At 42.7% G+C, this 22,040-nt stretch overlaps 1 protein-coding gene across 2 annotated transcripts; it reads left to right on the forward strand.

Moving 5' to 3' along the window:
- Positions 1–1,728: 1,728 nt before the first annotated feature.
- pde1a (phosphodiesterase 1A, calmodulin-dependent) lies at positions 1,729–21,352 on the forward strand. 2 transcript variants are annotated; one of them, XM_061842021.1, is made up of 16 exons: positions 1,729–3,385; positions 8,434–8,460; positions 10,260–10,373; positions 10,873–11,058; positions 12,205–12,271; positions 13,139–13,255; positions 14,996–15,136; positions 15,244–15,344; positions 16,394–16,519; positions 16,970–17,071; positions 17,316–17,436; positions 17,516–17,597; positions 18,734–18,854; positions 19,994–20,178; positions 20,266–20,439; positions 20,842–21,352. In XM_061842021.1, the coding sequence occupies exons 1-16, from the start codon at positions 2,226–2,228 to the stop codon at positions 20,892–20,894; spliced, it is 2,877 nt and encodes a 958-aa protein (XP_061698005.1). In that variant the 5' UTR covers positions 1,729–2,225; the 3' UTR covers positions 20,895–21,352. The 2 variants fall into 2 exon arrangements, with proteins under 2 accessions (XP_061698005.1, XP_061698006.1); XM_061842022.1 differs by having other exon boundaries at positions 10,876–11,058.
- Positions 21,353–22,040: the final 688 nt, after the last annotated feature.

A 22,040-nucleotide genomic window follows, 5' to 3' on the forward strand; every position in this document is an offset into this window, starting at 1 on the left:
ACAAACAAAATATCTCTTCAAAAAAGTAAACAATTAATGGAAATAAATAAATTCCCAATTCAAGATATCACAATGAAAAGCAAAAGGTTGTATTATTTAAAAAAAAAAAAAAAAAAAAAAAAAGCTGGTAGGTCTCTCTTTGACCAGCAGTGGGAGCCACAATGAAGAGGGCATTCCTTCAGGCACTCATAATTGTTTTTTCTATGTAGGTATAATTACTGTTTTTTCTTTTAAAAAATATTTTTTTTGTATTAATTATTATCGACTCCAGAAATCCCATGTACTGTATTTTTGGGTCAGTTAAAAAAAAAATCCTTGATGATGTCTAAGTTTTAATTTTTTAAAACATTTTATTAATTCCATTCAATAAATACTAGTTCAATTGATTGAGTTCATATAAAAATGAAAATACTACAAAAAATATTAAAATGAATGTTTTGTTAATTTATTGGTTAATTATCGCAAATCAGTGTAAACTCTTAACATTTATTGCCATTTTTAAATCTGCATATTAATATATTTTGCATTGATTTCATTGTTTGAATATGAATTGTAATTACTGTACACATATTTCAAAGCAAACATTTATTCAATTAATCATTAATGTTTTACTCATGGTATATTAGAATAATGTAAGTCATTGAAAGTCCAGTCAAAGTAGTAAGCAAATGTTTCATTGTGCTTCTCTTTCTTTTAATTTGTAAGGATGCTACAGGAACAAAAAGTTAAAATCATTTGTTGCTTTTTTCTTTTAAAAAGTTCTATTTCAACTGTTTCGCTCTCCATCATTCTCCCAGATGTGATTTTCTTGTGCGATTCAAAAAAACCCAAAATGGGACGTGTGTCGTCTCCGTTAGGTGACCTTTTCCCGCCATTGGGAAAAGAGGGACCGACGCGACGAGCGACCAAAAGCAGGCGCAGCATCAAGAGGCGTGTCAACGCAGTAGCAGCAGCATCCAATCACAATGCGGAGAAAATGTTCAAGACAAGGTACGGGGTCGAGGATGTCGTTATCTTAACAAAAACAACTTCACGTTCACAAGGTCCCGCAATGAAAGAGTCCAGAGGAAGGCAGGATGAAAAAGATGAAAATAAGAAGAAAGAGCATGAGGGACAAACCGTGAGAAGGAGGTCATATTTGAAGTGAAAAAGGATGGAGATAAAGGAGAGACTAAACGAGGAGGACAAAGGAGAAACGGAGCTAATTGCAGGAAGGTCAAGCTGGGAAAGAGAAAAGAAAGGAAAGGAGGAAGGTCAGACAAGGAGCAGGTGCGGAGGAGAATACAGATGGAGAAAGCAGAGCATGAAGGAAGGAGCAAATAGGAGAGGGTGCAGGTAAGAAGATGTGAAAGAAAGGACACGAGAAAGTGAGGGGAATGGAAAGAGGAAAGGAGGTGAAGGAGACAATTGTAACAGAAAGGGGATGAAAGCCAGACAGTGGGATGAGTACAAACCAAAGAAAGAAGATAGTAGAGAGGAGACAAGGAGGAGGGAACTGATATTGAAGTAAAAAGGAGAGAGAGCAGACATGAGTCAAATCTAAAGAGGACAAGCAGCCAATAGTTGAAGAGTCAGAGAGGAGGAAGGAAAAACAAGGCAAAGGAAGAAGTTTGGAGAGAGAGAGGTAGGAGCCAAGAAGAAAAGTGCGGAGGGATTAGAAGGGAAGGAGGAAAGGAGGTGGGCAAGGAGAAGGGAACAAGGAGGTAGGAAAGAAAGATGAGTACATGAGAAGGGGAGCTTGAAGAGTGGAGAAGTATGACAGTGCGTGTGTTAGCTGCAGAATTCCATCACTCTTAGCAACGAGCCGCTTTTACGTTGCTACGGTAACGCTGTCTCGTGTGCTCTATTGCTGCTCGCCTCTCTCTCTCTCTCTCTCTCGCTCTCTCTCTCTCTCTCTCGCTCTCTCTCTCTCTCTCGCTCGCTCTCTCAATCCACACCTCCGGTCCACTTCCTGTCTGCTTTGCCACGTCGATACACTCGGAGACGAGGAGTCCGATGCTCCCGAGCGTCCAAACTGTACAGCAGGAAGTCGGCACCTCCTCTTTTCTCACGCTTTCCTCCTCCTCCTCTTTGACGCCTCCTCTTCCTCGTGGAGGTCGCCGCCCACGCAGGAAGTTGATGAACTTCCCACTTTTCATCCTGGCCTCCCATATCTGACGTCCATGTTGTTGGACCCGTGTACTTAAAACTACCTCCTGCACCTCCACCTCCTCATCCACACCCACATGAACTTCCACGCCCAGGAGGAGGCCACGAGACTGCTGGACAAAGAGCTGTGGGAGGAGCAAGGACTGCATGAAGCACGACTGCAGGAGGCACACCAAAGAGAGCAGATGAAAGTTGAGGAAGATATGCAATGGACTGGGGAAGTGGAGGAGGAGGGGCAACAGGAGGAGGTACAGCCAGCCGATGGAGAGCAAGAGGATGAAGAAGAAGAAGAAGAGGAGGTGCAACAGGCTGTCAAAATGGAGCAGGAAGATCAACCTGATGAGATGCAGCAAATGGTTCACCAAGAAAGCAAAGAGGAAGAAGAGGAGGTAGAAGAGGAGAAAGAGGAACACGCAAAGGAGGAGGAGGAGGACGCACACCAAGGAGAGGAGATGAACATGGAGAAGGAGGTGCAGGAGAAGATGCAATGGACGGAGGAGGAGGAGGAGAGATTTCTTTCTGATAAGGTGCAACAGGAGGAGGTACACCTAATTGATGAGGAGCAACAGGAAGAGGCGGAAGAAAAGGTGGTGCAGCAGGTTGTCAACATGGAGGAGGTGGAGCAAACTCAGGAGGTGGAGGTTCAGCAAGAGGGTGAGGAGGTGGAGAAGCAGGAGGATGAACACATGAAGGAGATTATGGAGCAAAGCATGGAGGAGGGGGAACAAGAGGAGGGCCTGCATGCTGTTAGTAAGGAGCAACAGGATCAAACTGAGGAGGAGGTGCAGCAACAGGAAGAGGAACTCATAAATGAGTTGCCGCAGGAGGAAGAGGAGGAGGAGGTGCAGCAGGAAGAGACAGCTCAACAAATGGAAGAGCGACGAATGAAGGAGGCACAACAGGAGGAGGTACAGCTTGCTGACAGGATGGAGCAGGAGTATCAAACTGAGGAGGTGCAGGAAGAGCAACACGTGAAGGAGATGCTACGAGAGGAGTTGCAGCACGGACTGGAGGAGATGCCGCAGGAGGAGGATAATGCTGTGCAGCAAAAAGAAGAGCAACAAATAGAGGAGGAGGTGCAGAAGCCGGATGAGGAACAAATGAAAGAGATGCCGCAGGAAGAGGAAACACAAACAGAGGGGGTGCGGCGGCAGGAATGTGAGGAGGAGGTGCAGGACTTTGTGGACCCTGTGGAGCAAAACCACAACAGTCAGGTTCTCATTCGCCTCAGAGGAATGTAAGTAAATGGCGGGAGTGGGGATGATGTCATCCCCTCTATGGTGACGTCATAATAATGAAGCCATGATGGTGACGCCATAATGATAGAAGGGGACGGATGTGTGTGTTTGTTTTGTGTGTGTGTGTGTGTAGCCGACGTGTGTATTTACATGTGGACCAACAGTAGTAGCAGAGACACGTTGCATGGTTACCGTGGCAACAGAACAGCGTTGCCAGGAAGCAAAGTATCAGTGAAGACTGGTTACATGCTATGTGCTACATGCGAAAACGTTACATGTGTCAAAAACCTTTTTGAAAGTGTACAGGTTACGTGAGGACATCAGATAAGGTAAAGTGGCAATAAGGTAGTGTGACATACAGTGAAGAAAATAAGTATTTGAACACCCTGCTATATTGCAAGTTCTCCCACTTAGAAATCATGGAGGGGTCTGAAATGTCATCATAGGTGCATGTCCACTGTGAGAGAGATAATCTAAAAAGAAAAATCCAGAAATCACAATGTATGATTTTTTTTTTTTTTAACGATTGATTTGTGTGATACAGCTGCAAATAAGTATTTGAACACCTGTCCATCAGCTAGAATTCTGACCACCAAAGGCCTGTTAGTACACCTTTAAAAGTCCACCTCCACTCCATGATTTTATCCTGAATCAGATGTGAAAGACACCTGTCCGCCCCCATACAATCAGTAAGCCTCAAACTCGTAACATGGCCAAGACCAAAGAGCTGTCCGAAGACACCAGAGACAAAATGGTACAACTCCACACAGCTGGAAAGGGCTACGGAGAAATTGCCAAGCGGCTTGGTGAAAAAAGGTCCACTGTTGACTATTGGTAATACACTTAGACGTCATGGTTTCAAATCATGCATGGAACGGAAGGTTCCCCTGCTTAAACCAGCAAATGGCAAGGCGTGTCTTAAGTTTGCCATTGACCATTTGGATGATCCAGAGGAGTCATGGGAGAAAGTTTTGTGGTCGTATGACCAAGATGGAGCTTTTTGTCATAATTCCACTAACCGTGTTTGGAGGAAGACGAACGATGAGAACACCATCCTTACTGTGAAGCATGGGGTTGGTACCATCATGCTTTGGAGGTGTTTTTCTGCACATGGGACAGGACGACTGCACTGTATTAAGGAGAGGATGACCGCGGCCATGTATTGTGACATTTTGGGGAACAACCTGTTTCCCTCAATCAGAGCATTGAAGATGGGTCGTGGCTGGGTCTTTCAACATGACAATGACCCGAAGCAAACAGCCAGGAAAACCAAGGAGTAGCTCCCTCAGAAGTATATCAAGGTTCTGGCGTGGCCTAACCAGTCTCCAGACCTAAACCCAATTGAAAATCTTTGGAGGAAACTCTGTGGTTCTCAGCGGCAGCCAAGAAACCTGTCTGATATAGAGAAGATCTGTGGAGAGGAGTTGGCCAAAATCCCTCTTGCAGTGTGTGCAAACCTGGTGAACAACTACAGGAAACGTTTGACCACTGTGATTGCAAACAAAGGCCACTGTACCAAATGTTAACATTGGTTTTCTCAGGTGTTCAAAAACTTATTTGCAGCTGTATCACACAAATAAATCGTTAAAAAAAATCATACATTCGGATTTCTGGATTTTTCTTTTTAGGTTATCTCTCACAGAGGACATGCACATACGATGAAAATTTCCGACCCCTCCATGATTTTCAAGCAGGAGAACTTGCAATACAGCGGGGTGTTCAACTATTTATTTTCTTTACTGTATGGTAAAAATGCAAATAAGGTAGAGCACAAGTTAAAGTCGACTGCCAGATAAGGTAGAGCTGCACAGCATGACACACAAGGTCGAATGGCAGATAGGGTAGACCAACAGTTCAGGTATAATAGCAGATAAGGTCAAACAACAGATGAACTGGAGCATTAGAAAGAGTAGATGACCTGAATAGGACAACAGATGAGGTAGAATGGCAGAAAAAGTTGAAAGACAGGTGATGAAGAGTGATTGCTAAGATACAGCGACGAATATAAAACCACAGCTAAGGTACAACATCAGGTAAGGCAGACCAGCCAATAAGGTAGAGCCGTAGATAATACACAACAGTAGATGTGGTGTGTGACAGGTAAGCTAGTGTAAATGTGGTAAAGCATCGCCCAAAGGTGCACACAGGTAGCGTTCCATTTGAGGCTTGCGTTGTGATGCCATCCTTGGCGGCAGCCATGTTGAGCTGGGCGTCTTGCGAGGCGCACCTGCCGTGTGGCGGCCATCTTGTCGTCTTTTTCTGTCGTTAAACAAACAAACGAGTGCAACAGGCTGAGGATGCTTTTTGCAATCATGGTGCCAATTCTTGCTCGAAAATACACACACACACACACACCCACACACACAGACGCACAAAATGTGTGAGAAACAAGCAGTGAGGGAGACACGTTTTTCTTCAAGAGTCTCTCACTTTTTTTTCTTTTTTTTTTTTTTTTTTACTTAAAAAAAAAAATGTGGCGCAGAAGTCGCCCGGCAACACCACTTGTTAAGATCATTTTTTCTGTGTCCCTCTGTGGACACAATTAGACCTATAATAAAATATGAAATCTATTAAAAGATCCGGAGCAGCAGCTGAGGGGCAATTGTAGAAAATGAATTTAATTTTGATGTGTTATACGGATGGATGCTTTGTTAGATGATATTATTGTATATGTATAAATGGATTATATTTGGATGCTTTGTTAACATTTCGATATTAGTTACTGTGAGGCCCTTTGAGGCTTGTGATCCAGAATTATAAACGTGCAATTTATTTGAATTGGAGGTAGAGCATCTGAAAAATGTGGTGCAGTAAGACAAGCTAGAATGACAGCTAATGTAAAGCAACAAATTGGGTAGTGCGGGAGATAAGGTAGAGCAGTCGATAAAAGTAGAAAGGGAGATAAGATAGAGTCGCCGATAAATTTCAGCAGCAGATAGGGTTGTGCTTCGGATAAGGTTGTGTGGGAGAGAAGTTGGAGCCTCGGATTAAGATGACATAACAAATAAGGGAGCACAGCAGATAAGATAACACATGAAGGTAGAGCATCAGATAAGTTTTTGTAAAAATAAAGTAATAAAAACAGAATGCAATGATTTGCAAATCGTGATGAACGTATATTTAATTGACACTACATTACAAAGACAAGTTTTAATGTTCAAACTGATCAACTTTATTGTTTTCGGCCAATAATCATCAGATAAGATTTTTGTGGCTGCAATATTTTCCCCCCAATTAAAATCTTTTCAATCAATTTTCCTCAACATACAATCGCAAACAATTTATGTTATCATCTATGATACATAATATCTAAAAGGTTGGGAGAATCTGGGGAAATCACTACATGTAAGCGGCAAGGCCAAAAACCAACATTGACCTGGAATCCGTCAGGCAGCACTGCATCAAAAACTGACATCATTGTGTAAAGGATATCACCTGATGGGCTCAGGAACACTTTAGGAAACCAATTTCAGTAAATACAGTTTGGCTTAAAACTGTAAAATGCAAACCAGATGCCATTTATCAATAACACCCAGAAATGCCGCCAGCTTCTCTGGGCCCGAGCTCCTCTAAGATGGACTGATAAAAAGTGGAAAAGGGTTCTGAGGCCCGACGAGTCCACATTTAAAAAATGTTTTTGGAAATTGTGGATGTCGTGTCCTCCGGGTCAAAGAGGAAAAGAACCATCCAGACTGTTACGAACGCAAAGTTCAAACGCCAGCATCTGTGATGGTATGAAACTGTGTTAGCGCCAATAGCATGGGTAACTTACACATCTGTGAAAGTACCATTAATGGTGAAACGTAGAAACATATGCAAGCAACGTCATTTTCATGGATGCCCTTGCTAATTTCACCAAGACAATGCCACAACATTCTGCATGTTACAGCAGCGTGGTTTTCCGAGTAAAAAAAGTACGGGTTCTTCACTGGCCTGCCTGCAGTCCAGACCTGTCTCCCACTGAAAATGTGTGGCACATTATGAAGCATAAAATACTATAGCGGTGATCCCGGACTGTTGATCACCTGAACTTGTTCATCAAGCAAAAATGGGAAAGAATTCCACCTATAAAGCTTAAAAAATTAGTGTCCTCAGTTCCCAAACATTTATTGAATGTTGTTAAAAGAAAAGCTGACACAGTGGTAACTATGATCCTGTCCCAGGTTTTTTGGAACGTTATAGCCATAATGTTGTTAATGATAATTTCTTTATCGTTCGAACATTAAATGTCTCAGTAGTGTATTCAATTAAATATAGTTTAAACATGATTTGCTAATCATTGTATTTTATTTGTGTTTTACACAATTTCCCTACTTCATTGGAATTGGGTTTGTATCAGTTAATCTAGCGTAGCAGAGAAGGTAGAGCAGTAGGTAAGGCACAATAACAAATGATGATGATGATATTATAAGGCTACATGCTGCTAATTATCACACTACATGCTAATAAGATGCCAGCTATAATGTAATGCTGTACAATAACACACTACGATCATGGTAGATACGAACATGATATGATCATTGTACTAGCTATTATGCTACATGCTAACAATGGTCATTATGCTACATGATGACATGATGCTCACTTTCATGCTACATGCTAATAAGCTTAGACTGTGAATGAGGTTAGACAAGAAGAGAGAGCAGTTTCCTTTTCTTGTATGGTGAAGGACACACTGTCGTCTGTAGTACACATTCATTTTTGTACATCACTGGCCTCTGTGTCCTTGGTGACATTCACAATCACACATAAGTCCAGCACTCTAAACAACATGGCAGAAAAATGCAGCAGTATCAAAACATCTTGACAAGTTGCTTTTGTTGCATTTTGTGTCGCTATTGTGGTGTTCTTAGTGTGTGTCAATTTGTACTTTGAAGCATTTGTGTGTCTTGGTCCTAAAAAAGTGCTTGTGAGGATGTTTATGTGTGTATAACATGAATACATCCACTATTTGAACATAGAATCAAAATGGTTTTGTCCTTCTAAACAAATGTGGTTATTGTTCATTTCAGGGTGATACGTTTTTTTTGTTTTGTGCTTTTTACAGGCAGAAATACAAAAACACATCACAGAGGTAAGACAAACACACACACGCGGACGGACGCATGCTCACACACTCATACACAGGCTATAATTGGTCCTCATAGAGTCATTAACTCTGACTTAAAAATGTGTCTGTCTCTCTGCTGTTGCCACAGAAACTAAAACATTCCATCCAGCCTGGTCGCCATGACAACAGCACAATGCATTTGATCCGCAGGAGTCCAGCAACACTTCACAACATTTCAAACATTACCTTAGACTGCCTCAGCTTTATGTGTGTGGAGCACACAATTACACTTGTGTAACTCCAGGTGGAGTTCCAAGATGTCCACCAAGGCCCAACGATTTATCCTTGCTTGAAATTATGATGCCACGAAACTTTACGGCAAGAGAAAAACAAGACAAGGCGGACAGATTTTTAAATGTAATATTGACTGTATAGGATAAAGATTATGCTGTACAGAAGGGGTGCTCAGTGCGTCAATCGCCATCGACTGGTCGATTACGTGACCATGTGACAATTTTTTCTTTTTTTTTTAATTAAAAAAAATAAGATGTTAGCCTACCATCTATCCCATCGCTGGATTCAGGTGTGCCCAATACGTCTATTGGTATCTACGGGTTAATTGCAAAGGTAGTGTGGCTACATCGGATGGCATTAAAACGAAGACGTTGGCTGTCATCCTCACTATGAAATTTGTCACTTGACTGATGGTCGGCTTGACCAATCTGGCCTTTTCTGACGTGTCACTCCACAGGTGCACATAATTGCGTGTTTTAGCAACCTAGCAAGTTGGCCTCCAATTTATTTCTCAGATTTATCCTCATCTGATGAAGAAATAGCAGTATCAGTTGATTGGGAAGATGGAGGAATACGTCCATACAGATTTGAACCTGTGGTTGTAAATAATGTTGAATATTCAGATGGTTCTTCGGGCAGAATGACACTGAGTCTGACGAGCAAGGTCCGCCGAGCGGCAGAACCGTGAGCTCGCTCCCCGCCGAGCGAGCGTCGGGGAACCATCCAAATATTCAACATTATTTACAGCCACAAGTTCAAATCTGTATGGAAGTATTCCTCTCTCTACCCGATCGACCGATACTGCTATTTCTTCATCAGATGAGGATAAATCCGAGAAATCAGCGCTGGGCATAATGATGTCCCATGTAAGCAAGCGTTTGGAACGGCACGTAACACGCACGTAGGTCATGTGACTCGTGAAAATGACGGCGCACCTGAAAATTTTGAATTGTTGTTGTTGTTGTTGTTGTTAATTGTTCTCAAAACACTATTAAATGAAAGAGGATTTAAGATCACATTATCAAGATAGAGTACGTATTACATGACCTATTGGATACATTGTTACTCCAAACCACCAGAATTTTCCTTTAAGGGTATAAAAAAACAGTGGGGGACCTGGACCAAGTCAAGTAGGTCTTGGGGCAAAAATGTTTGGACACCCCTGCTATATACTATGTGTTCCAGCACTGTTTGTGTTCGTATAGCTTTTCTTTGAAGCCTTCTAATACCACATCACTGATCCCATGTGTTAGCCTGTCTATGGCATTTTGCATCAAGCTTGCTCTCTTACGTTCAAAGCTTTGAGATTTTGGTTGAATACATGTTTAATCATAAGTGAGTAAAGTTTGCTGCCACCATACAGCTCTCCTATATTTTTACCCGCAGGTCAAAGCAAAACAAATCAGCCAAACAATGACTTGTATCCAAAAAATAAAAACAACCAAAAAACACTCATACCCAATGACACCCCAGTATGTTGTGGTGTGGTACGGAGCTATATCATCATTCATTGTGATTTTTATTTTGAGGCTGAAAGCTGTCTTGGATCAGATGGATCGCGGCGTGGTCGACATTCAGGAGCTGCGCAGTAACCTTCAGATGGCGGCCGCCATGTTGGATGCTGTCTACAAGGACGAGACCAGGTAAGATGGCGAGTCAAATATGAAATATCACACAACTGAAATGCTTCAACACATTATACTGTGTTGGAATACTCCTCGGGAGACCACTGAAATGTTTTCATCCTGCTGAAATGCCGTCAGATTCAAATGAAGCGCTCCCATTCACACAGCTAAATTCTCTCACACACAACTGAAAGGAATAAAGTGGTTACACACCACTGAAATGTTCACACATACTACTGAGTCACTTGCACACATAATGCTGGTAAGCTCTCGACTGAAACACTTTCAACCACAATGGAAAACCTCTCACACGTGGCATTGAAACACCATCACACGCACTACATAAATCACTCTCAGACAGACTACCTGAACACATACCACAATGGAAACAGCCTCACACCTACGACTGAAAGTTTCTTATATGCATTCTTGCACATCACCAAAATGGTTTCACACATTTTATTGAAACAGTATCTCACGGAAACTGCTGAAACGCTCTCACGCACACTACTTCCAGCAGACGTCTCCTGGACCCCGAGGACGAACTGAGCGACCTGCAGGCCGAGTCGGTACCCAGGGAGGTCCGCGATTGGCTGGCCTGCACGTTCAGCCGCAAGATGGGCGTGGCCAAGCGCCGGCCCGAGGAGAAGCCCAGATTCAGGAGCATTGTCCACGCCGTGCAAGCCGGGATATTTGTGGAGCGGTAAGGACGAACAATGTCTTTTTTTTTTTCTTTTTTTGGGCCATTGTGACAAGCAAGCTCAACTTATCGTGCATTGTGCACGGCACAAAATCCTCAAGTGCGTACAAATTGTTCTGAAAAGCTATTAAGAAGAAGCTTCCTCACATTTGTTCTTTTTCATTTATACTCTGAACTGTTTTTTGCCAGATTTAACTAATCTAATCTAATCTAATCTATCCAAACAAAACATGCACTATTTTTTAACATATTAAATTGACGAGAATAAAAAAATAATTGAAAATGTATAAACATTTATAGCTATTATTTTATAAAAGTGATTTACTTAATATTTTATACTGAAATGGGATTCATCAGATACCATTAAATATGAACAATATATTTACATTTACTTTAAAAAACTCATTTTAATAAGATCTAAAAAAAGCTTATATTCCATTTCTCAAGAAAAAACTATATATCATAAATAAAATAAAATAAAATAAAATAAATTAAAATAAATAAATGTCATGATTTATTAAGAATTGTACCTAATTAATAAAATAAATATGAAAATTAAATATATACTGTATAAATGTTATTTTAATAAATTATGCGAAATAGAAGGAAAGTTTACACTTTTTCCCGTCAAGAGTCTTCGAAATATGTGAGAAGGATTCAATTACTCAAATATAAGCTACCCTTTCGCTACTCGCAGGGGAAAGGGACTGCAGTGACTGAATAGGTAAGATCTGCAAGTAATTCATGGTTATTATAATTTCTTTCACAAAAAAACTGTGTGTGTGTGTGTGTGTGTGTGGGTATATACACACACATACAGTTATATATGTATGTATAAAATCCCAAACATCCTCGAATAAACAGGGAATTATCACCAGTCGCATCCAAACCTGAACCGTTCACGTTCATTAAGCGGTGATGATGTGGTGGGTGATGTTGACGGTACGGGCTGGTGTGTGCGTTGCGCTTAATGACCCATGAAATGTGCAGTGTGTTTGCAGCATGGTTGCCTTGGCAACTGACAGTCCAGTCCTGCTCGCAAAGTGTGGAGGAGGATGGCTGCACAGCGCTCTATTCTTATTTCTATCTCTGTGTTTGTGTGTGTTTGCATGTTTGTGTCCGTCTTTGCGCACCTGTGCGTGCCATCAGGATGTACAGACGGACATCCAACATGGTCGGACTGACGTACCCTCCCACGGCTCTCGCAGCTCTCAAGGTAACTGAAATAAATTCTGAAATAATTTAATTAAAAGTTTTATCGCTGTGGTTCTTCCAGCAGGAAGTTACACCATGCATCATAATTTGTCCCTTGCAATGATGACGATGGTTGAGTACAAACAACAAAAATGACAAATTGTTTTTTTTTTTTTTTTTTTTTTTTGCAGAAACCCTCCCCCTGATTTTCTGTTTTCAAGCAATTGACACAAACCACACACACACACATACATATATATATGTGTGTGTGTGTGTGTGTGTATATATATATATATATATATATTATATATATATATATAATATATATATATATATATATATATATATAAAATGTATTTATTTGCGTGGGTTTTCTCTGTGCACTCCAGTTTCATCCCACAACCCAAAAACATGCAACATTCATTGGAGACTCTAAATTGCCCCCGAGTCCGGTTGTTTGTCTCCATGTCCCCTGCGATTGGCTGGAAACCAATTTAGGGTGTATGCCGCCTCCTGCCCGTCGACAGCTGGGATAGGCTCCAGCACTCCCTGCAACTCTTGTGAGGATAAGTGGCTAAGAAAATGGATGGATGGATGGATGGATGGATATATATGTGGTGTTCCCCGCTTCTCACCCCAAGTTAGCTGGGATGGGCCCAAGCACTCCCGTTCCCCTTGTGAGGTTAAGCAGCTTGGATAGAGGATGGATGGATTGAATAAAATCAAAGCGAGCTAAAACAAAAAAATGAAAAAAACAGGCATATCAAATGTCTTCTTCTTTTTCTTCTTCTTTTTCTTCTTCTTCATATAATTATGATCATTACACGAAGGCTGCTCCATGTTTATTTCTTCATCTGCTGATTCTTCTTTTTGTGTGTGTTGTCTTGAGAATGTGGACCAGTGGTCCTTCGACGTGTTCTCCCTTCACGAGGGCACGGGCGAGCACGCCCTCAAGTTCCTGGTCTACGAGCTGCTGACGCGCTATGACCTCATCAACAGGTTCAGGGTACACGCATCTTTATGTGGTCACGTGGATGAGTGTGCGTGTAGCAAGTGTATTTGTCTGATGTAGCGTGTGAACTACCTGGGTACCTTGACTTACAAGTCCCCCAAGTTTCATTTTTTTCCAGTTACGAGCCGTCTCTCATTCTATATTTTTTTTTCTTTGGAGTTGCAAGAAAATATTTGCCTTACAAGTGAGCTTCAGAGGTTTTACCACTAGGAGGTTTACAACATCTGGCCACCATCAGTTCACGGTGGTTACCTCACGGTGGCCCTGTTGTAGCTTACTCGACCCATGCCGGGCGGGGTGGGGTTGGGGGGGGGGCTCCTTTCTCCTCCCGCACACGGCCAAACCACTGCCGCGTCGGGGCCAACGCTGAAGCCTTCGCAGGCGAGTAAGCCATCACTGGCGAGAGAGCTGACGCGGAAGCTGTCGCTGGCAAGCCGACTCGCGAAGTGGGGTGCCCAGACACCGGTGGCTGGTGGGGAGAGAGCCAGGCCAACCCACCTCTCTGCCCGATTCACCTCGCGTCAGGGCTAACGCCGGGCCTGGCCTTGCGGCGATCCAGAAGGCCGACTGGGCCTTGTGGACAAGGCCAGCGATGCGCGGAAGCCGTCCGATGCGCACATTGACACGTTTAGCACCCCTTACTTACTTACACGGATCTTTTATTATGTTACGAGAAGATTATGTGTGTCCCCCCAACTATTGTTTTTTTTTTTTTTTTTAAAGTATCTCTATACACACCTACCTGTCATTCGGAACTCATGAAGCTCTCGTCCTTTGCACCTGTGCAATCAATTTTTCACGACGTACCGGATCTTTTTTTAAAAGTATGAAGAGTAAATCCATCTTCCCGAGTGTTCGAACAATATCCAGCAATACGAGCCGGCATTTTAGCTAACACGAAGGACCAACGAGCGAGCTTCCAGCAGGTGAAACTAGTAGAAACAGACGAGGCAGCCCGAGTGCACTGCTCCTGTTAACGTCAATTCCTGCTTCTTCTCCAAAACAAATCCCTCGAGATGATTTTCATGGCAGAAGTGACAAAAAGCCATATAAGTCAAAATCATGTTGTGTGGTGAAAAAACAGATGGGTCCATTCCGGCTGCCCTTTTTTCATTAATAACATACTAAAAAGCATACATTTCATGACAGTGGACCTTTAAAAAGTAACAAAATGGATGAAAGAGGAAAAATCTGAGCAAGGTGCATCAATGTTGACTCCACATTGTTCTGAAGATGGTCTGCCACTCCGTTGCTTGTCATGGAGATCACTCAAAGCAGGATCTTGTTCTTCACCTTTGATCCTTGACCCTGACTTTGTGACCGTTTTTTTTTTAGCCTGTTGTGGCTTCGCCATACGCATTTCGCAACCTTTTGGAACACTTGAGTGGTGATCCCCATGTCAATGGGGCTCATACCTCTGGCGAACGGCCAACAATTACCTTATTTTCAAAATGGCTGAGGGCACAGGGTTAAATTAAACTTTCAGAAATAATTTGTTTTTAGTAGGTTAAATTAAATTAGGCTTCCCCTTGCAGTTATTACTTTGGTAATGTTTCTTTTTGTGCATAATACTGGAGAAAGATAGTGTTTTTTTATTTAAAAAAAAAAACTCGTTATAAATATTTGTGTCGTTTGGGCGGCAGGGATGAATTAATCGCAATTTTATTCATTTCAGTTTCATAACTGACTTGATATTCAAGTGATTTGAGTAATGAGCGTAAGTCTGTTGTTCAGATTCCGGTGCCGGCCCTGGTGCAGTTTGTGGAGGCTCTGGAGAACGGCTACAGCAAACACAAGAACCCGTATCACAACCTGGTCCACGCCGCCGACGTCACGCAGACGGCGCACTTCCTCATGCTTCACACCGGAACCATGGTAATGCAACGCAGTGCTGCTACGGTGCTTAAAAGGAAGTGCTTTCAATATAAAATGTCAAAGCAAACAAAATGAAAAGCTCTGAATTTGTGTGTGTATTTGTGTAGCACTGGCTAAGCGAGCTGGAAATCCTAGCGATGGTTTTCGCAGCGGCCATTCACGACTTTGAGCACACGGGAACCACAAACAATTTCCACATCCACACAAGGTACAGCCCCACCCCTGTCCACCACCATTTTGTGTGTGTGTGTGGTGTGTGTGTGTGTGTGCAACTGTGTCCTTTCTGTGTATGTGTAGCGCCTCTCAAGTATCTAATACTTTGACGAGAGGTGACCTGAGTTCTTTCCTCAATCAAAATTAGCAACTAATCAATTAACACAATGATAATTGTTCCAAACTTCTATTACAACATTACTCTTTACTGAAATAATATTTCCCCTAATGAGTTAAGGTTATCCTAATTTAAGTAACCAAACTACCAAATAAACTCCCAATTTTTTTAACTGTCTTGCAGATAGTCAAATAATAGACCCGGCTATGTAACAAAAAGTGTGAACATTTAATAACAAAATGAAGGATGGAAAATCAAATCTGTATAAAAAACAAACAAATAAAAAAAGTCAACATAACAGGTACACATTGCACACATAGGCTAATCTGAGCTAACTTAAGGGCTCATACACATATGAACATAGACGGCAAATCAAACGAAATTCAAACCCCAATGTCTTTATTTCAAACGGCAGGAGTGACAAACATCGAGGGTTGTGTCCTATGGTCCAGCCTCATCCAAGTCCTCACGGTCCAATCCGTTGCGAAGCTTTTTCCTTGTGCTCCAGGCCTCGCTAGCGTTTGCTCGTCGCTGGCGTCCTCGTCTTCTTCTTCGTGGTCCAACACAGGCCTCGCTAGCAGGTGTTAGCTTGTCGCTAGCGTGCTAGCAAAGTTCCATGCATCCACTTACTCTGTATTAGCGGCGAACCCCACCACGTTAGGGCGTGATTTGAGTAGTCCACTCAAACGACACACGATCACAAGTGAACTGTCAACAGTCCTTGTCGAACACGTTGATCAATGTTGTTAAAGGTCCGTCCTTAACTTTCCTTTTTTTCAAACAACCACTCGTACTTTGCACTTAGCTTTCTTTTGCTCTCTTTCTCTCCTCTCCTGCGTCTCCTATAACTTCATTTCTACTGTATTTATTTTCATTTTTAACTGTAGCAATCTTTTAACTGGATTACATGTGTGTGCACGCGTTAGGTCAGAGGTCGCCATCTTGTACAATGACCGCTCGGTACTGGAGAACCACCACGTGAGCGCCGCCTACAGGCTGATGGCGGACGAGGACACAAACATCCTGGTCAACCTCAACAAGGACGACTGGAGGTAAGCGCACATAAAAAGCATGCACACACGGACATACGTAAACACATAAACATACACACTGACTCACATCCACGCACACATATATATGCAAATGTACATTCCTACACACTCATTGGTACACACACATATCTACTGTATATTCTCTTGTACACACATCTGTATAGGCACACATATGCATGCACTCATACAAACACACACACATGCATTCTCGTATACACACAATCACACGCACTTGTATAGGTACAAGTACACACATGGGCAAAACCATATCCATATAGACACACTTTCTCTCACAGTCACACAAATACGGATTCATTGACACACAATCCGAGGTACACACACATGCACTCAATCGCACGAATACTACACACAAACACACACATGGATGAATGTGTTTTTATTATCTGTGTGTGTGTGTGTGTGTGTGTGTGTGTGTGTGTTGCTGTGCAGGGAGCTTCGCGCGCTGGTGATTGAGATGGTGATGTCGACGGACATGTCGTGTCACTTCCAGCAAATCAAGACCATGAGGAACACCCTCTCGCAGTCACATGGGTCGGTCAACAACTTTTGATGCTCAACATCTGCATTTTCGCACAAATATTGAACTTTTGGAGCCAAATATAGGATTTTTGTGACAGAATTTGGAGGCCAACTGCGACCCTTTTATGACAAAATGTAACTTTTTGTGTTCAACCATTGCATTTTGGGTCCAAATATTCCACTCACTTTCTTGTTCATTTTTTTTCTTTACTTTATTTGTGTTGTGGTTGGTTATTGATGTGGCGTGTGTGTCCAGTGTGGACAAGGTGAAGGTTTTGTCTCTGATGCTGCACGCCGCTGACATCAGCCACCCTGCTAAAACATGGCCGCTGCACTACCGCTGGACGCATAGCCTCATGGAGGAGTTTTTCAGACAGGTATATGCGCACACACACACACACACACACACACACACACACTAGTGCTTGCATCTCAAGTGTGTGTTTTGTGTCGCAGGGAGACAAAGAAGTGGAACTGGGCCTTCCTTTTTCTCCTCTTTGTGACCGCAAAGCCACCATGATCGCACAGTCTCAGATCGGTAAGCAACAAACCAATCACAAAAACAACAGCGCCCAGCGCTAGTAACTTGTTGAGATCAAATTTTTGTATCTTAATGTCAAAGTACAGTGACACCCCCCCCCGACAAAATAAAGGTTTGTGATTAATGATTAGATTTTGTTCTGTTTAAATATTTATTAGAACCATGTATCAATTTTCTGAGCCTCTTATCTTGGTGAGGGTTGCAGGAGTGATGGAGACTATTCAAGCTGTCATCGGGCAGGGGGGAGGGTACACTCTGAAATGGTTGCCAACCAATCGTAGCGAACATATAGCCAACCATTTACTTTCACACCTAGAATGAGCATTTTTAGTGTCTTCAACTGCACCACATACCACGCATGTTTCTGGCATTTGGGAGGAAACTGGAGTACCAGCAGAAAACCCACACAAGCCTCGGGAGAACATGCAAACTCCACACAGACTGGGCTGGATTTGAACCCCGATCCTCCAAACGTGAGGCAGTTGTACACCCTGCTGCCTAGATGTGTTTTGCCCGTGATATAGTTTGAAGCATTTATTGTTTTTAACATTAATTATATTTTTTTAAATCCAGTGGAACCTTGCTAGATAGTGTTGTCCAATGTTGCCGATTTTTCATTACATAGAAGCACTTTTTTTGAAGGTCATATGCACTCCTATTACTGAACTGTTCAAAATGATTGTTTTGTAGGGGGTCTTTTTTCATGGCCTAAAATGCCCAGTACAATACAAAGTTATTGTTAATAAACATTCAAAAAGTTTCACATTTTATCCAAATCTACCATTACAGTGTTCTTGGTCATCATAGCCAACTCACTACATTTACAATAATTTTGTACTATGTTGGGTGTTTTAGGCCACTGGGGGGAAAAAAAACTACAAAATATTAATTTTCGTGTTGTACCGTAATATAAGTGCATAGGGTTTAAAAAAAAATGTGCCTCCATCTCATGGACAACTGGGTAAATCAGACAACTCTCAGCCCCTATTACAGTGTTTGGTTACATTGAACTTCAACTGTATTGCGTTTAGGAGCTCAGTAAAGCATTTTTGTTTTCCAAATGTCACTTTTTGCACGCATAAATATTATTTAATTGCTGTAGTCCGACCTCTGATTGCTCAATTAACTGTCAGGTTTCATCGACTTCATCGTGGAGCCGACGTTCAGCGTCCTGGTGGACGTGACCGAGAAGGTGATCGGTCCCCTAATAGACGAGGAAAAGAAGGCCCAAGAGACGGGTAACCGACGTCCTAGGTATCAAAAGCCCAGCGCTCACACCCCCCCCCCCCATCACCCTCTATGACAATTGATAGATTGAAGGTCAAGCGTCATCCCTATAAACATTCTAAAATAGATATTGAAATGAGAAATACATATAAGATTATTCACTTCAATGTCTACATGAAAAAATAAATATGAGCGGAGAGCGCGTCACCCATGCGCAAAGTTGCAGAAGTGTCATTCAACGACATCCAACTGGTCGCCATATTGGCTGCATCTCCTGTCCGTGACGTCACCCCGGACATTCGCCATCGAAAACACTACTGTGGGACACGCCCCTTCTGACACGGAAGCTCTTTTCGAAGAAGAGAACATCTCACAACCGAGTGAAGTGACGCTGGCGACTATTATCACGGCTTATCACGGCGCCGAGCCGGGCTGCTGTACGATGTTGTCGTCGCACACGGCTGAGTGTTCCATCACCAGCAGCGTTGTTCATAGGCGCTGCCATCCGGGAACCCGACGCGGCAGCCTTCACCGGTGAGCCCGACGCAGAAGCTGCCTGATGCACGAATCGACACATTTAGCACCCCTATCATACATACGCGGATCTTTTGTTACGTTATGAGAGACACCGCCCCACACTATTCTTTTTTTTTTAGTAACTGTATACACACCTACCTGTCATTTGGAAGCCACGAAGCTCTCGTCCTTTGCACCCATGCAATCCATTTTTCACGACGAACCGGGTCTCTTGGAAGCTTATGAAGGGTAAATCAATCCTCCCGAGTGTTCGAGCAAAATATCCAGCAATGCAACGAGCCGACATTTTGGCTAACACGAAGGAACAACGAGCTACCTTCCCGGAGGTAAAACTAATAGAAGCAAGTCCACTTGAGGGCGGTCCTGCCATGTACGTCACTTCCTGCTTCTTCTTAAAACAAATCCCTCGAGAGGATCTTCATGGCGGGAGTTACAAAAAGCCATATACATCAAAATCATGTTTTGTGGTGAAAAAAGAGATGGGTCCATACCGGCTGGCGTTTTTTCATTAATAACATACTAAAAATCATCCATTTCATGACACTTGACCTTTAAAGTTCCCAAGAACCATTGTAGTTGCTCACCACAGATTTACTTTGAAATGTTTCAAATGCTAGTTATTTCCTCAGCCTGACAGGCAGCGGCTCGGTCACGGTGGAGTCTGTCCAGAGACACAGCAGCTGTCGCCACGGCAACCGAGATGACGGACAGATGGACTTCTCGTTGACCGCCATTGACCTGCCTGCGCTAAGGAAGCACTTGAGTGATGTCATCAACAGGAACAAGGACAGGTGGAAGGAACTCTCTGTGGATGGTACACGCAAATGCACACAGACACACGCATGCACACACGCAAACTCACACCGTAATAATGTAAAGTGTATCTATATACGGTGAGCAGAATTGGCCACGAAGGAGCAAGATGACCAGGAGGAGGTGGAATCTAAGCTCAAAAGCCATACGGCTGACCAATCGCTGCACTCGCCTCCAAGCGCACTTGATGAAACGCGTAACCACGACAACCACGACCAAGAGTCACCTGACATCCAACCTGAAGACCACACCAGATGGAACGGTGCATTACACACATACACAAACTGACCAGTGTCGCGAATGTACATTTTCTGCCCAAACAAGTTCACAGTTCACATCACCACTCCAAAAATCAACTACTTCATTAGTTGTTGTTTTTTTTTTTTCTTCTAATGTATTGTATTGCTGATAAGACTCTTAATTGAATACTAATTCCACGTAGGTGTGCATGTGAGTGTAAATGTTTGTACGTGTCTATATTTGCCCTGCGAGTGACCGGTGACCATTTCAGGGCGTAGTCCGCCTTTCGTCCAAAGTCAGCTGGGATCGGCTCCAGAACAGGATCCAAGCGGTGTTGAAAATGAATGAATGGATGGATGAACTGTTTGATTGTGCAGCATTTTTATTACCTGTCGATGACGTGTTGCTTTGATAACTCTCCTAGGGGCCGGGCCGGGAGAGGAGCACGAAGACCAGGAAGTGCCTGAAAATGCCTAATTGGGACATCTGCTGTGCATTCTGCTAGGGAAACTGTCACCATGGTGACAAATTGTAAGGTGTCCCGCAGGGGTCCTGGCAAAGGCCAGTGGATCCTTTCTTTTTGGACTGACCTTGAAGGCTTTACGCCATCACGACTTCCTGTGCAAACAAACAAAACAATCTGTTTGACAGAAAGTGTTTGATTTTACACATTGAACACTGAACAAGCATTTAGCTTAGCACCCATCAAGCTAGCTGGATACCTAGCTTAGCGTGAGCGTTACAGACACATGGAGCGCTTGTTTGGATCATCACATCGCCATGGTAACCGTCTAAAAAAAGCCAGAAGCCAATGAAGCACTGTGAGTGCGTGTTCGTGTGTGTGTGTGTGTGCCGTTATTGTAAACTTTGTGTGCGTGTGTATGTATGTGTGTCTGTTCTACAGATGTTTTTGTGTTTAAATTGAAATAAATATTCTCAAGATGACTCACTCATGCATCAAGCACTTCATTAGGTACACCTTCATCCGAAGCCCTCATTGACTTGGGCACACGCACAGACACACGCGTGCATACGAAAAACATGAATACACATGTAGACATTGACATATATACACACATATATATATATATATATATATATATATATATATATATATATATATATATCACACATACACAAACACACAAATGCAGATTTTAACAAAGAGCCGTGCTCAGGGTGCCAATACTTTTGAGCATATATATTACCTTTACTGTATGATATAAAATCAGGCTAAACTTTTCCTTTTAGGTCAGTTTGATCATTAGGTTACATCATTGCTAAGTTCTCATCATACATAAAAAGACACACTAACACATACATGCCTACGCATGTTTTCATACTAACACACGTGCACACACACGTTGTTACATATGTGGCAGAATCACGTGCGGCCACGCATACGTGTCCAATAACATACATGAACACACTAACACGGACAGTTCCACTCACAATCACAAATACACGCTATCACGTACACTCAGAAACGCACTAAGAACGGAACACAAACTTGGACACGTGCAACCAACCTGATCGTGCGCCTGCACCACATGTTGAGACCACCAGGTGTCAGTAGATCGCCGCCAAGAGGAACCACCGGAACCAGCCAACCGAATGACCTCT

Source organism: Syngnathoides biaculeatus, chromosome 14 (assembly GCF_019802595.1).
Source record: "Syngnathoides biaculeatus isolate LvHL_M chromosome 14, ASM1980259v1, whole genome shotgun sequence".
Classification (NCBI taxonomy): domain Eukaryota; kingdom Metazoa; phylum Chordata; class Actinopteri; order Syngnathiformes; family Syngnathidae; genus Syngnathoides; species Syngnathoides biaculeatus.

What these genes read in the sequence shown, in the direction of transcription:
- pde1a (XM_061842021.1), top strand. Translation starts at nt 2,226, where the DNA reads ATGAACTTCCACGCCCAGGAGGAGGCCACGAGACTGCTGGACAAAGAG. An exon ending in GTCTACAAGGACGAGACCAG is followed by an intron (nt 10,374 to 10,872) that starts GTAAGATGGCGA and finishes CACTACTTCCAG; the next exon opens with CAGACGTCTCCTGGACCCCG. An exon ending in TGCTTCACACCGGAACCATG is followed by an intron (nt 15,137 to 15,243) that starts GTAATGCAACGC and finishes GTATTTGTGTAG; the next exon opens with CACTGGCTAAGCGAGCTGGA.